At 44.7% G+C, this 13,942-nt stretch overlaps 1 protein-coding gene across 2 annotated transcripts; it reads right to left on the bottom strand.

Moving 5' to 3' along the window:
* Window positions 1-360: 360 nt before the first annotated feature.
* ZNF549 (zinc finger protein 549) lies at window positions 361-13,923 on the bottom strand. Of its 2 annotated transcripts, none has more exons than XM_004061546.5 (4): window positions 13,605-13,923; window positions 10,124-10,162; window positions 5,966-6,092; window positions 361-4,033 (listed from the first exon to the last, which is right to left on the bottom strand). In XM_004061546.5, the coding sequence occupies exons 1-4, from the start codon at window positions 13,635-13,637 to the stop codon at window positions 2,310-2,312; spliced, it is 1,923 nt and encodes a 640-aa protein (XP_004061594.1). In that variant the 5' UTR covers window positions 13,638-13,923; the 3' UTR covers window positions 361-2,309. The 2 variants fall into 2 exon arrangements, with proteins under 2 accessions (XP_004061594.1, XP_055226756.1); XM_055370781.2 differs by having other exon boundaries at window positions 10,053-10,162; window positions 13,605-13,623.
* Window positions 13,924-13,942: the final 19 nt, after the last annotated feature.

The following is a 13,942-nucleotide window of genomic DNA, read 5'->3' as shown; positions in this document are numbered from 1 at the left end:
TTTTTTTTTCGAGATGGGAGTCCTGCTCTGTCGCCCAGGCTGGAGTGTAGTGGCACAGTCTTGGCTCACTGCAGCCTCCGCCTCCTGGGTTCAAGCAATCCTCCCACCTAGGCCTCCCAAGTAGCTAGCTAGGACTACAGGCGCCCACCACCATGCCCAGCTAATTTTTGTATTTTTAGTAGAACAGGGTTTTGCCATGTTGGCCAGGCTGGTCTCAAACTCCTGACCTCAGGTGATCCGGCCCACCTTGGCTTCCCAAAGTGGTGGGATTACAGGCGTGAGCCACCGTGCCCAGCCAAGGAATAAAATTTTTTTAGTAGCACCAAAATAACAGTAAATGAACAAACAGACAAATTAGACTTCATCAAAATTAAGAACATTTCATTTGGAAGACTGAATGAAATAAGGTGAATGAAAACACACAAAATAGAATATATACACACGTATTTCTTATCTCTTTTTTTGTTTTTGTTTTTGTTTTTTGAGAAGTGTCACTCTGTCATCCAGGCTGGAGTGCAATGGCGCGACCTTGGCTCATTGCAACCTCCGCCTCCCAGGTTCAAGCGATTCTCCTGCCTCAGCCTCCTGTGTAGCTGGGATTACAAATGCACACCACCACGCCTGGCTAATTTTTGTATTTTAAGTAGAGACTGGATTTCACCATGTTGGTCAGGCTGGTCTCAAACTCCTGACCTCAGGTGATCCACCTGCCTTGGCCTCCCAAAGTGCTGGGATTACAGGCATGAGCCACCGCACCCAGCCTATACACACATATTTCTAAGACAAGACACTTACTGAGATTACATGACTATCAAAACCCATTAACTGGGCAATAAACCATACAGACAATTCTTAAAAAGAAGGTTTTGTGTATGAAAACTGCACCTCAATGTTTTAAGATGAATGGTTCCACACAAAAATATACATCTACCTCTCCTTTTGGAAAACCAGACTATAGGATAACACAAGATTTACTTATTATTAAGGATTCATCTCCTCACAAGTTAGGAAGGACAGCCTTCTCAGCAGTGGCAATAAATGGGAAGTAATAAAGATAATTCCTAACTGGCACAACAGATCTGGGTGAATCACAAAAACCACATATCTGGAAGGCAAGGTGTATGTTCTCTCAAATCCTGCTTTCCTGCCCGTGCAGCAATCATCTCAAAAACAGTACATAAGTTATGAGAGTCCACAAAATCTTTAGATGCCTTATGCTGACGATGTGTGTTGCTAAAGGAGAATCAAAGGTCTGAGGTCCTGAGAATTTCTATATACCCCCAAACCATGAAGCCATAGTAACACAGACATATCTGGATGCACCTTTGGATGGGACACATTCACTCTTCTTGGCTACAATCTTTTCTACTCTGTTTATCACACCTACCTGTCTGGGCCAATTACTGTTCTTACCTGGCCCCAGTAGGTCTTACAACCAGTGACCTACCTACCAATTCAGTCCTTCAGTGCCCATGGCTACAATGAAGGACCTGGGAAATAAGATACCATGAACAGTGCTAGGAAATATGAAGCATCACTGCAAATAAACAATTCATGCAGGTCCCAGCACTTGAGTTTGTCACAAATGCCTCTTCTCAGGGAGACCTCTGGACCTAAAAATAAATCTGGCATTGACACCATGATTAGGACCACACAGCTCTGCTCTCTTTCCTAGGAGACCTTGGAAACCAATAAAAATTAAGACAAACAGGACTAAGAACTATTTTCTGATCTCATACTATGTCCCTGGGGGGACATAAAGTTGGAGCTGTTCACCCTTCACATTGGCAGAGCGCATACATCAGCACATGGGAAGTCAGCCCATTTCCCTCTTGGGTAATGTGGGAGAGGGAATATCCCACTATGGCAATCACATAAAAAAAAAAAAACCTATGAAGAAGGTAAACCTCCATGGGCTACAAGAATCCAGATTGCTCTTCTTGGTCAAAGTTGGGTTTTGTCTTTGCCTCGAACAGTTCAGCAAGATGGAAGAGGACCCTCAATAGGCTTTTATTATATTATTCCCTTCAGAATTTGGTGAGCACAGTGGTCTGCATTCCTTGAGCACATGTGAGTGACTGATGAAAACTGTGAGGATATGCCACATGGTAGTGTCTGTTGTAACACTGGGCAGATTAGAAAGTACAAGTAATCTCTAGAAAGCTTCCCAAGTACTTGGACCTTGTAGTGAATCTTTCAACTACTGGTATGCAGATTTATGATGGTGAATTTCTGTCTGTTGGATCCCTTGAAAAATCAGCTCTCTGGTGTCCTACAGTGAATAAGACAATTACACATCCCAACAATTGCTAGGGCTCTTCTGTTATATGTACCTTCTGGTGCCTGACAAGGGAATATCTTTTGTTGAAGGCTTTCCCACATTTACCACATTCATACGGCTTTTCTCCGGTGTGGATTCGCTGATGCTCAACAAGTTTGTTTTTATAGATAAAGGCCTTCTCACATGCAGTGCAGTTATAAGGCCTCTCTCCACTGTGAACTTTCTGGTGTTGAATAAGGCTGGTGCGGTGTCTAAAGCATTTCCCACATTCACTGCACTCACAGGGCTTTTCACCAGTGTGAACTTTCTGGTGCTCAAGAAGTCTTTTTTGGTGGCTGAAGACTTTTCCACATTCATTGCACTCACAAAGTTGTTCTCTAGTATGGATTCTTTGGTGCTGAAGAAGTTTAACCTCAAGGTAGAAGCCTTTTCCACATTCACTGCATTCATAAGGCCTTTCTCTAGTGTGGATTTTGTGATGCTTAAGAAGTGTTTGTTTGGAGATGAAGGCTTTCCCACAGTCACTGCATTCATAAGCCCTTTCTCCAGTGTGAATTCTCTGGTGTCGCATGTAGTCAGATGAGCGGATAAATGATTTCCCACATATGATGCACACATAAGGCTTTTCTCCAGTATGAATTCTCTGGTGCTCAAGAAGTCTTTTTTTGTGAATGAAGGCCTTCCCACATTCTTTGCATTCATAAGGCCTTTCTCCCGTGTGGATTCTATGGTGATCAAGAAGTGACTGTTTGTATATGAAGGATTTCCCACATTCACTGCACTGATAAGCCCTTTCTCCAGTGTGAACTCTCTGGTGTCGAATGCGGTCATACGAATGAATAAAAGATTTCCCACATTCAATACATACATAAGGCCTCTCTCCAGTGTGGATTCTCTGCTGATGGCCAACAAATGTTTGTTTGTGGCGGAATGATTTCCCACATACATTGCACACATAAGGCTTTTCTCCATTATGGGTTCTCTGGTGTTCCACAAGTGAGTATTTGGAGCTCAAGGATTTTCCACATTCGATGCACACATAAGACCTTTCTCTAGTGTGAATTCTCTGCTGGTGCCCAACGAGTGTTTGTTTATGGAGGAATGATTTCCCACATATATTGCACACATAAGGCTTTTCTGCATTATGGGTTCTCTGGTGTTCAACAAATAAGTATTTAGAGTTCAAGGATTTCCCATATTCCCTACGCCTATAAGCTTTTTCTCCAGTGTGGACTCTCTGATGCTCAGTAACATGAACTTTCTCATTGAAAACTTGCTCACATTTGTAACGTCTTTGTTGAAAGGTCTCCCTGCTTCTATGTGCATACTCTTCTCTGCTGTGGGTGGTCTGGTGTTGGAGAAGGCCCAGGATGGTTGGAAAATCCTTCTCAACATCTTTGCATGGGAAAAGATTGTCTGACAGAGGAATTTTGCAGCTATTCAGAAGCAAGGCACTGCTCTCCTCCTTTCTGATGTGTTTCTCTCCACTGTCCTGGTTCTGGTGCTGTTGAAGGTTAGAACCAAATGAAAACCATTTCCCAGTGGCCACAGAAGTATAAGGTTTCTGCCAGGGAAGTGTCCCCTGATGCTCAGTGAGGTACAAAATGTCTTTCATGACCAGGATACACATCTCACAAGAATGAGCATTTGGGATGGAAGGACCTAGCTTTGGAGTCCTGGCCTGTGACACTCCTTGCGCAGAAACAGTCTGCTCAGAAGGGGCCTCCTCAGCCTCTATTCCATGCAAACAACCTAAAAGCATAAAAATGCAAGTGAAGTATATGCAGACTTTGGTGGAAGGGAACAGCTCCATTACAAATACCTGTGGAACACAGGGAGGGATGAGTCCATGGTTTTTCTTTGAGATAGGGTCTTGCTCTGTCACCCAGATGTGAGTGCAGTTGCAGTCATATCTCACTGCAGCCTTGACCTTCCAAGCTCCAGTGACACTCCCATCTCAGCCTCCCAAGTAGCTGGGACTACAGGCATATACCACCATACCTGGCTAATTTTTTTTTAGAATTTCTTGTGGAGATATGGGTCTCATTATGTTGCCGAGGCTGGGCTCAAATTCCTTAGCTCAAGTGATCCTCCCACCTCAGCTTCCCCAAGTGCTAGGATTATAGGCACGAGCCATTGCACCCAGGCCATGGGTTTGTTTTCAGGACAAGGGAGCTGGAGTCAGGTCAAGGAAGATAATACTTGCAGTATTAGGCCTCTTAAGGTTACCATGTAGGGGAAGACCCATAACCAGCAAGAGAACAAGGAATCGGGTACTATGGTGGGAAGAGAGGCAGGGGGCATACAACTCCCTTCTCTGTCAATGGTTTTCAATAGGACGTTGTCTGATGGAGACAGGGGAGACCTGCATAGAATGTGTGTCACCCCAGGAAAATGCAATTACAACTGGATAGCTGATGTTTGAGAGCTTAAGTAGACAGTCTTTGATTTATAATGGTTGAACTTATGATTCTTCCACTTTATGATGATACGAAAGTGACACATTCAGTAGAAACCATACTTTGAATTTTGAACTTTTCCCAGGGTAGTGATACGCAGTGTGTATACTCTTGTGATGCAGTGGTAGCAAGCTGCAGCTCTCAGTAAGCCATGCAATCACCAGGCTAACCAACTGACACTCTACTGTGTTGCTAAGCTAGGATGTCTAATAAGTTGGGTGTATTAAATGCATTTCTGACTTACGATATTCTCAACTTACAATGGGTTTATCAGGATATAACCCCATCATGAGCTGAGGAACATCTGTATCTGCACAGCTCATAGTATTAAATACATTAGGTATAGGCTAATGTTGGAGAACACTGCAGAAGAGGAACAGAGAGATGTGGAGAACAGAGGTAGGGGCCAATCACAGTAGAAACGACAAGTAGGCAAATTGTCAAGCAGGCAGAGAAAAGAGAAAAATGAGGTATGGCCATGAGCCCTGGCACCAAAATAGTGGGGAACATAGGACATTTGCCTGGTATGATTTGAGTTCAGCCCTCAAATCATGCCCTCCCACTGCTCCTACTCACAGGTCCCAAACCTTGTTAACCCCCCTTGCTGTGGCTGAAGACTTCACTACCCTTTCAGGAACACAGGCCTTTCCCTTGTCCCCAGCTTAAGTCAGGAGACTATCTGGGTCCTGGAAGGTAGAAGAAATCCTAAGGGAAAAACAGGGAGGTGGGTCAACAACACTGGCCCAGGGTGCCCCAACCCATGACAGACTACAGGAGGGAAATTTATTACCAAAAAACCCTTGGGAGGGGGTCTTGCTGTCATAGTCTAGGGTTCCCTACAAATAGCAACCATGTAAGTACCTGTAATTCCTGAGAAAGGCAGGTCCAAAGACATGTCTACTAAAGGCAGGGGGAGAACCTGTAACACAGGTCCACCACAGAACTGAACAGTCACCTTAGCAAGGAGTGGCAAAACCAAGTGGTGTCGGTTGGGCAAGTTACAAGAGTCTGAACCCAAACTCTGAACTAAAAGGCTTCAGGACAGTAGATGTTGGGGCAGAAAAAACCCAGGCCTGGCAACCACAACGCCTATGTCTTCCACAGGTCAAGAACCAAGGAAAGAAGAAGGGCCCATGTCCAACTCTGGGAAAGACAGGAAACTCCTGGAAAAAGGGGAAGAGCAGAGTCCAGCAGAGGTTGATGGTGTGGTTTTAAGAGATCTTACCTACTGAGGCCATAAGCGAAAAGTTCTCCAGCATCACATCATGATACAGGCACCTTTGAGATTCATCAAGGAGGCCCCACTCCTCCTGGGAGAAGTACACAGCAATATCCTCAAAGGTCACATGGCCCTGCATGATGGGGGCAGATGAAATCATGAGCAGACTCAATCCCCAGGAACCCCAGTAAATCTCCCTCCTCCCTAGTTCTCCAACTCAGAGGAGATACCAGGTCCTTATGGGCTCTCCCACTGGGCTCTGGGCCTTACATCATGGAATCTCATCCATGCTCCTGCTAGTTCACCTCCCTGGAGACCCAGATATACTGAAACCTGTGCTTACCATCTTGGTTTAAAGTGCCAGTACAAGGATCCTGAGTACAGCCATACTCCCTCCCCAGCTGCACACCATTCATGGGAACGCATCTCCAGATCATGACTGCTACACCTTGAACTCCACTGCCCTCAGCATCCATGACACAGGTACTTCACCTGGCTTCTCCACATGCCACTCTGCTCAAGGGACCCAGGCAGCACTTGCTAAATGCAACAAGGATCCAGCACCACCACACATCTTTGTTAGACCCAAGCCAGAGGCAGTCTCAGGACTGTTATGAAGACTTCCCCATCTGGCCTGGCTCTTTGTTCCAATTTCAGCCACTCAGACCTTGTGTGAGCTCAGGCTGCCAAAGTCCACTTCCTCCTTAGTGTTGCCTGTGCTGTCCCCACACCAGTCATATCTTTCCTCTCTCCACCTATACTCAGTCAAAGCTTGGCCCCCAGCTGCTCCCACCACAGGCTGAATGACTCTCCCAGTCAATCTCATTTGCTTTTAACCTAATCTGTCACACTGTCTGAAACTACTTAGGCCCTACCAAGAGTTACCAACAAAAGTCTGAGCCAGCAGAAGGGAGAAAAAGCACCAGCCCTGACCCTGGTGTTATTTGACCTCCATTACTGCTTTGCCTCTGAATGAATCTCTTAACATTCCCCATTTAAAGACTGTGCCAACAGCTGGACACCCATTTCATCCTACCCCCACACACCCATGGTTACTACTCTTCTTTATCTGTCTTAGTGATGGTTCCCACTTCTATCTAGGTGACCATGCAAGAGACCCAGACATTAGAGAATACTCTCTACATCCTTCCTCACTGATGGGACTGCCACTATGACCTGAAGGGTGTTCCTCTTAAATCTGCCATGGTCCACAGGCCAGCCACTGGCTGACGGATAGCTTTCACTTGGATCCCTTCCCTGAACTCCACGTCTGTCTCTTGCTGTGCACCTAACACCACCACCAAGAAGTCCCAACATGAGACTCCACATTGTGAAGGCCTAACTCCTGGACTTTGGTTTCTATTCTGCACATAAGGAGCTTGGAAGTGGCCACTCTATCACAATAACAAGTAAAGAGTTAAACAGATTGAAAAATGGACAATTCTAGGATCCACATAGGAAAGATAAGGGCATAGGACACACCACTGCCCACAAGACTGGGGAGACAAACGAGGGCATACAGGGGAATCAAGGCTCACAGGAGCAGAAACTCATGAAAGGAAACCATCATGCAAACCAGTGCTAGGTTAGGAAAACCCAATCTATAATGCATAAATTGCTTGAAGGTCTGTGTGGACAATTCTGTGAGCTGAAAATTCAAGAGGCACTCTGATAGGGGGCCCCCACAATCTTGCAATATTTACCTCCAGAAACTTAACCAAGTTCTCATGGTGAATACTGGAAAAAAAAAATCCCCTTGTGCTTCCAGCAGAGAGGGGAAAATGAATCATTTTAAAATATTGCCATAGCAGTGTGTTCCTCTAAACAAAGCCTGCCCTTGGGAGACAACAGTTAATCAGAGCCTAACCTGCAGAGGTATTATCAGAGCCTAATCTATCTGGGGGAAGGGAAATAACCAACTACAACCCACTCTAGTATTCCTCTTCCACATAATGGGAGAGAAAAAGCACAATAAACACAATTTAGAAACACATGTGAATTTCAGTCAAGAGGAACAGGCTCACTAAAACACTGAGACCTAACTGTGGGACTTAAAATGCTTCCCCTGCCCGCTGACACACCTCACACACACATTATTAAAGGTCTATTTACAGCAATTCCTTTTACTGAGCTCATCATGTGTAGCTATCAAGAAAACATCACAGGCACTTTGGGAGGCTAAGGCGGGTGGATCACCTGAGGTCAGGAGTTCGAGATCAGCCTGGCCAATGTGCAGAAACCCTGTCTCTACTAAAAATACAAAAATTAGCTGGGCGTGGTGGCAGGCGCCTGTAATCCCAGCCACTCGGGAGGTTGAGGCAGTTTCCAAAAAGATATAAGAATCCTTAGCACATACATGCCTGACCACAGAGCATCAAACTATATGAGGCAAATACTGACAGATCTTCAAGGAGAAACAGATCAATCCACCATCATAATTGAAATCTTCCACACTCTTTTCTGTTACCGACAGATACAGTAGGCAGAAAACCACTAAACTTAACTGAATTCAACAACACCATCAATCAACTGGACATAATCACCATCTTTAGATTACTTTGTCCAACAAGAACAGAATACATGCTGTTCTCAAGCTCACACGGAATATTCAACAAGACAGACCACATTCTGGGCCTGTTTTATATATCTTTAAAACTTCCTATTTTCCTGATGCTTCAACATCCCCAATACATTATGAGCAACCCACCCCGGTGACCAGGTCCCCAGCATGCTAAGACTGGTTCCTGTCACAACCTCCCCTTCTTTTCATCCTTTGACTGTGACTGAATGACATTCAAACACAGTAGGAAAGGCACCTGCCCACAGGTCCTTGCCCTCCCTCTTGGCTCCCTGCCTGCTTGGTTGAGTCCACTCCCTGAGAGCTATTTCCATATGGCTCCATGCATGGTTTGCTGTGCCACCCTCTATGAGGACCTATGAATATAATAAATCCTTTATGCTTCTCAGAGTTTCATTTCCACGGCAGTGTTGGAATGATCCTAGAGACCCCACGAAGGGCATTTACTCCCCAGTTTACAATACACAATTATAAAACACATCTTAATAAATTTACTAGAAATAATACAAGGTCTGCTCTGCAATCACAATGGAATTCAACTAGAAAGCAGTAATGGAAAGAGAGCTGGCAAATCCCAAAATACCTGGGAGATGTAAACAAGACAACGCATGGAACAAAGAAGAAATACTCAAGATAAATTTAAAAATATTTTGAACTAAATGAAATGAAAACACAACTTAGAATTTGTGAGATGCAGTGGAAGCGGTGCTTAGAATAAAACGTATAGCACTGAATACATATACAGTCGTCCCCGCTCTTAGCCACAATTTTGTTTTCCATGGTTTCACTTACTACTGGTTAACTGTGGTCTGAAAATATTTCATGGATAATTCCAGAAATAAACAACCCAAAAATTATAAATGACGTGCTTTTCTGAGTAGTGTGATAAAATCTTACACTGTCCCATGCTGTTCTGCCCAAGACGTGAATCATCCGTTTGTCCAACAGATCCATGATGAATACACTACCTGCCTGTTAATCACTATGTGGCCATCTTGGTTATCATATCAACTGTCTCATTATCACAGTGCTTGTGTTCAAGTAACGCTTATTTTACTTAATACCCCCAAAGCACAAGAGCGATAATACCAGCCATTCAGATATGTAAAAGACAACCTGTGAAGTACTTCCTTTAAGTGAAAAGGTGAGAGTTCTCAACAAGAAAAAAAATATTGTACTCTGAGTTTGCTAAGATCTACAAAAAGGACAAATCATGTATCTGTGAGATTGTAAAGAAGGAAAAAGAAACTCATGTTCTGTCACAGCTCAAACTGCAAAAGTTTTGGCCACAGTGCACAGACTTGCAGTTCCCTATATATGCCCATATCATTCTCATCTCTAAGCATTTGGACATGCTGGCGCCTATGCCCAGGAAACCTTTCATCACTTCATCCTATTGGATGCAGAAATGGGAACATCTCTGTATAACTCCTGACCCTGATTAATCATCCTGGGCCTGAGGTGACCCCAGGGACCCAAGATGAAGGAAAAAGAGTCCCAGGACATCATTGTTACCTGCATCTGTGGGCCAGAACCATGGCTTTAGGGAACTGGGCCAGTGAAGACCTGGGACTTCTTCCACTTACCTGTGATGGTTTCACAAACTCTTCTGTTACCATGGGAATCTGTAGGAAGAGGGAGGCTATGAAATAAAGGTGCTCAAGGTGGCATTTACAAAGGGTAAGTTGCTCTTGCCAACTGTGTGACACTAGACAAAGACCTAACCTCTCTGAGGTTGCCTTCATCTGTAAAATGGAAACACTTAATGGTGGCTATCTCGTAGTGCCATCGTAGGCATCAAACTCATTCATACGTGTCCAATGCTAAGATTTAGCTAGTACTGACTATTGCATTAAGATTTCTGTAAACATTTTTTAAAACTTTGGTGTTTCTTACTTGCCATTTAAGTCTTTATGTGAATGTGGTATCTTTTCAAATTATTAGAGGCTTCTGTGATTCTTTGATAATAAATATGTAGTGTCTTTTCCCACACCATTCTCTGATTCTGATACCAACTAGGTGTCCTACAATTCAATCCTATTCTAACACTAACTACCTGGAGTTGCAGCTAAACCAACAGGTTTAAGGGCTCAGTCATACAAAACTGCCCTCACTTCATATGGCAATTGCAAGCCAATGTCCAGACCACCGTAATTTTCTCCACTTGGCTACACATTTGGGGGCTGCCATGACCTCTCTTCTTACGTTCAATAATTTGCTAGAACCACTTACAGAACTCAGTAAAATATTTTACTTATGTTTACCAGTTTATGATAATGGATGTAACTCAGGAACAGCCAAATGGAAGAGATGCATATGGCAAGGTACTGGGAGAGGGGGTAAGGCAGAGTACTTCCATGCTCTCTTACATCACTCTCCCAGCATTTCCAAGTGTTCACAACCTTGAAGCTTCTAGAACTCATTGTTCAAGATTTTATATAACCTAATCTCCAGATCTCTGCTCCCCTCCCTGGATGCCAGAGGTGGGGCTTAAAGTTCAAATTCTATAATCACTCGATTTTTCTGGTGACTGACTCCACTCTGAGGCTATCTAGAGACTCCACCCTGTCTGCTCACCCTAAGCCATCTCATAAAACTCAAGTATAGAAGTCTTCCCTTATCAGCTGTTTTGCTATTTGCAGTTTCAGTTACCCACACTCAACTTCAGTGTGAAAACTATAAGTATTAAATTTCAACTTCAGTCTGAAAATAGTAATATTAAAATTCCAGAAATAATGCATGTTTTAAATAGTGCACCATCCTTTATTTATTTATTTATTTATTTATTTTTGGAGACGGAGCCTCGCTCTGTCGCCCAGACTGGAGTGTAGTGGCGCGATCTCGGCTCACTGCAAGCTCCGCCTCCCAGGTTCACACCATTCTCCTGCCTCAGCCTCCGGAGTAGCTGGGACTACAGGCGCCCACTACCACGCCCGGCTAATTTTTTGTATTTTTAGTAGAGACCGGGTTTCACCATGTTAGCCAGGATGGTCTCGATCTCCTGACCTTGTGATCTGCCTGCCTCAGCCTCCCAAAGTGCTGGGATTACAGGTGTGAGCCACTGCACTGGCCAACAGTGCACCATTCTAAGTAGTGTGAGGAAATCTCACTCTATCGAGTTTAGTCCCTTCTTCATCACAAGAAGGGTGAATAGTACAGTAAGATATTTAGAGAGATACCACATTCACATGTTTTTTATAATTTAACTTTTGCTTTTTTATTGTCTCAACTGCAGTTACATAACTTTTATTAACTTATAAAGTATAATTGTTCTAAATTATTTCCAGTTATTATTGTTCATCTCTTATACTGCCTAATTTATAAACTGGATTTTATTACAGGTATGTAGTCTAGGAAGAAACATAGTATATATAGGTTGGGTACTATCTGCAGTTTCAAGCCTCCGCTGGGGGTCTTGAAAGGTATCCTCTGAGGATAAGGGGGAACTACTGTTCAGACATTCATTGTTCAACTACTAAATGGTATAGCCTATTGCTCCTAGGCTACAAACCTGTACAGCAAGTTACTATACTAAATACTGTCAGCAACTGTAACACAGTGATAATTATTTGTGCATTTAAACATTTATAAACTTAGAAAATGCAGTTTGCCTCCTGATCAGAAAGAAAGAAAATGAAAAGGTACAGTAAAAATATGGTATCATAATCTTATGGGACCACCGTCACTGATGTGGTCAACATTGTTGTTATGCGGTCCATGACTTATCACAAGACACTTTTCACTGAGGAAATTACAACGATTTTAGGAATTCTGTGCCAGGAAAGCATGACAAAAAACAAACATTTATTTTTTATTAGAGCACAGAGTTATAGTGACATTTTATTCGGTTAACTAATTGCTTGCATAAATTTAATTTGTTAAATCTATACAGTCTAAATTTGTATTTTCCTGGGAAAGCTGCTCTTGCTGGGCTTGGGCTGCTCTGCTAGTCTGGCTGACCTTTCTCTGGCTCCACACAGAGTGAACAGTTCGCCAAGTCTTCTCAATGGTGACTCTACACAGTGTCCCACCCTCAAATCCATCCTATGCAGTGTGTATTCCTTACACATTCCCTTTGGAAGTACCCCCGGAACCCCATGGCCCTCCTATCTGCAGGCAGCTTCGCCAAGGCCGACTCACACTTTCCCAGCCTCCAGCCTTAGCCCTCCCTCTCTTCATCTCAAAGTAAAACCTTAAGATTTCCCGTCTAAATTTAAGGCTTGGCTTGAGTCTACGCCCCAGCCTGTCTCCATTTACACATCACTGAGTCAGTCCCCTCCCATGAATTTTCTACTTATGATTCCAACTGCCCATGTAACAACTTCACTCTGTGGCAATTTCACGTCCAAAATTCAACTCCTACTATCTCCCTGAAAGCTGCTCCCTTACCAGATTTCTTTGTCAACTCTTCCAGATGTTCAGGTAAAAGAAAAACTTGGGATCATACTTCACTCCCACTTTTGCTCATAGGCACAAATGATGGAGCAGAAAATCCTGCTGGCTTTACCTTTAAGATCTACCAAGATTCTTATTACTTAGATCCCTTCAGCAACCTGTCTGGTACAGAATCCACCATAATCCTCCTGGAGTCTACTACAGCAGTCTCCTCACCAGTATCCCTGCGTCCACCCTCATCACTCCGTAACAGTCTGTTTTCTCCACTCATTGCCTTTGAAATATTTTTTCAGACCCTCACTCAGATCGTGTTCTCCTTTAGTTCACAACCCTCCACGGCTCCCAAAGACTCAGAATTAAAAACCCCGGTTGCTCAGGCTGCCATGGCAGCCGTGCCTCCTTCTCCTCATTCTCTCTGCTCCCTGCAGACACGGGTCCGCCCCCAAGTTTCCGAATGCTCGCGACCCCGGCGCACCTCCCAGGCTCTGCGCGTGCAGCCCCCCACGGTACGCAACGCTCTCCCTTCTTCACCTCACCGCCCGTCAGCTCTGAGGACCCCACCCAGAACTCCTCGCTGTCCTGGAGAAGGGGCCTGAACTGCAGAGACCCACGCAGGTGACCCCAATCCGGGGCCTGAGGACCCAGGTGAGGATCCGAGGACTCCGCTCTCACCTGCGGCATATTCACTAGCGCTGCCTCGGCCATGGGACTTTGGGCGGGGCGGGGCCTGGAGAGGCGGGCGGTAAAGCCCGGGATCCGGCGTGCGTACGGTGGCAAATCGCTGGGCGACGCTCAGACCCAGACCAGGCAAACTCCTCTGCGGGCGGACACCACCTCCACCGGTTTCCGGCTCCAGTTACCTGGCCCGGACCCAGCGAGCCGGAAACGCCCAGCCCGCGGACGCGCTCGCAGGCAGCAAAAACGACCACCACCGGAAAGACGCCGGAAGATTCTGGCGTATTGCGCACTTACGGAGGTGCCCCTTTCCTGGGCAATGATTGGTCTAAGGC

Source organism: Gorilla gorilla, chromosome 20 (assembly GCF_029281585.2).
Source record: "Gorilla gorilla gorilla isolate KB3781 chromosome 20, NHGRI_mGorGor1-v2.1_pri, whole genome shotgun sequence".
Classification (NCBI taxonomy): domain Eukaryota; kingdom Metazoa; phylum Chordata; class Mammalia; order Primates; family Hominidae; genus Gorilla; species Gorilla gorilla.
This window is presented reverse-complemented; position numbering and strand designations above follow the sequence as displayed.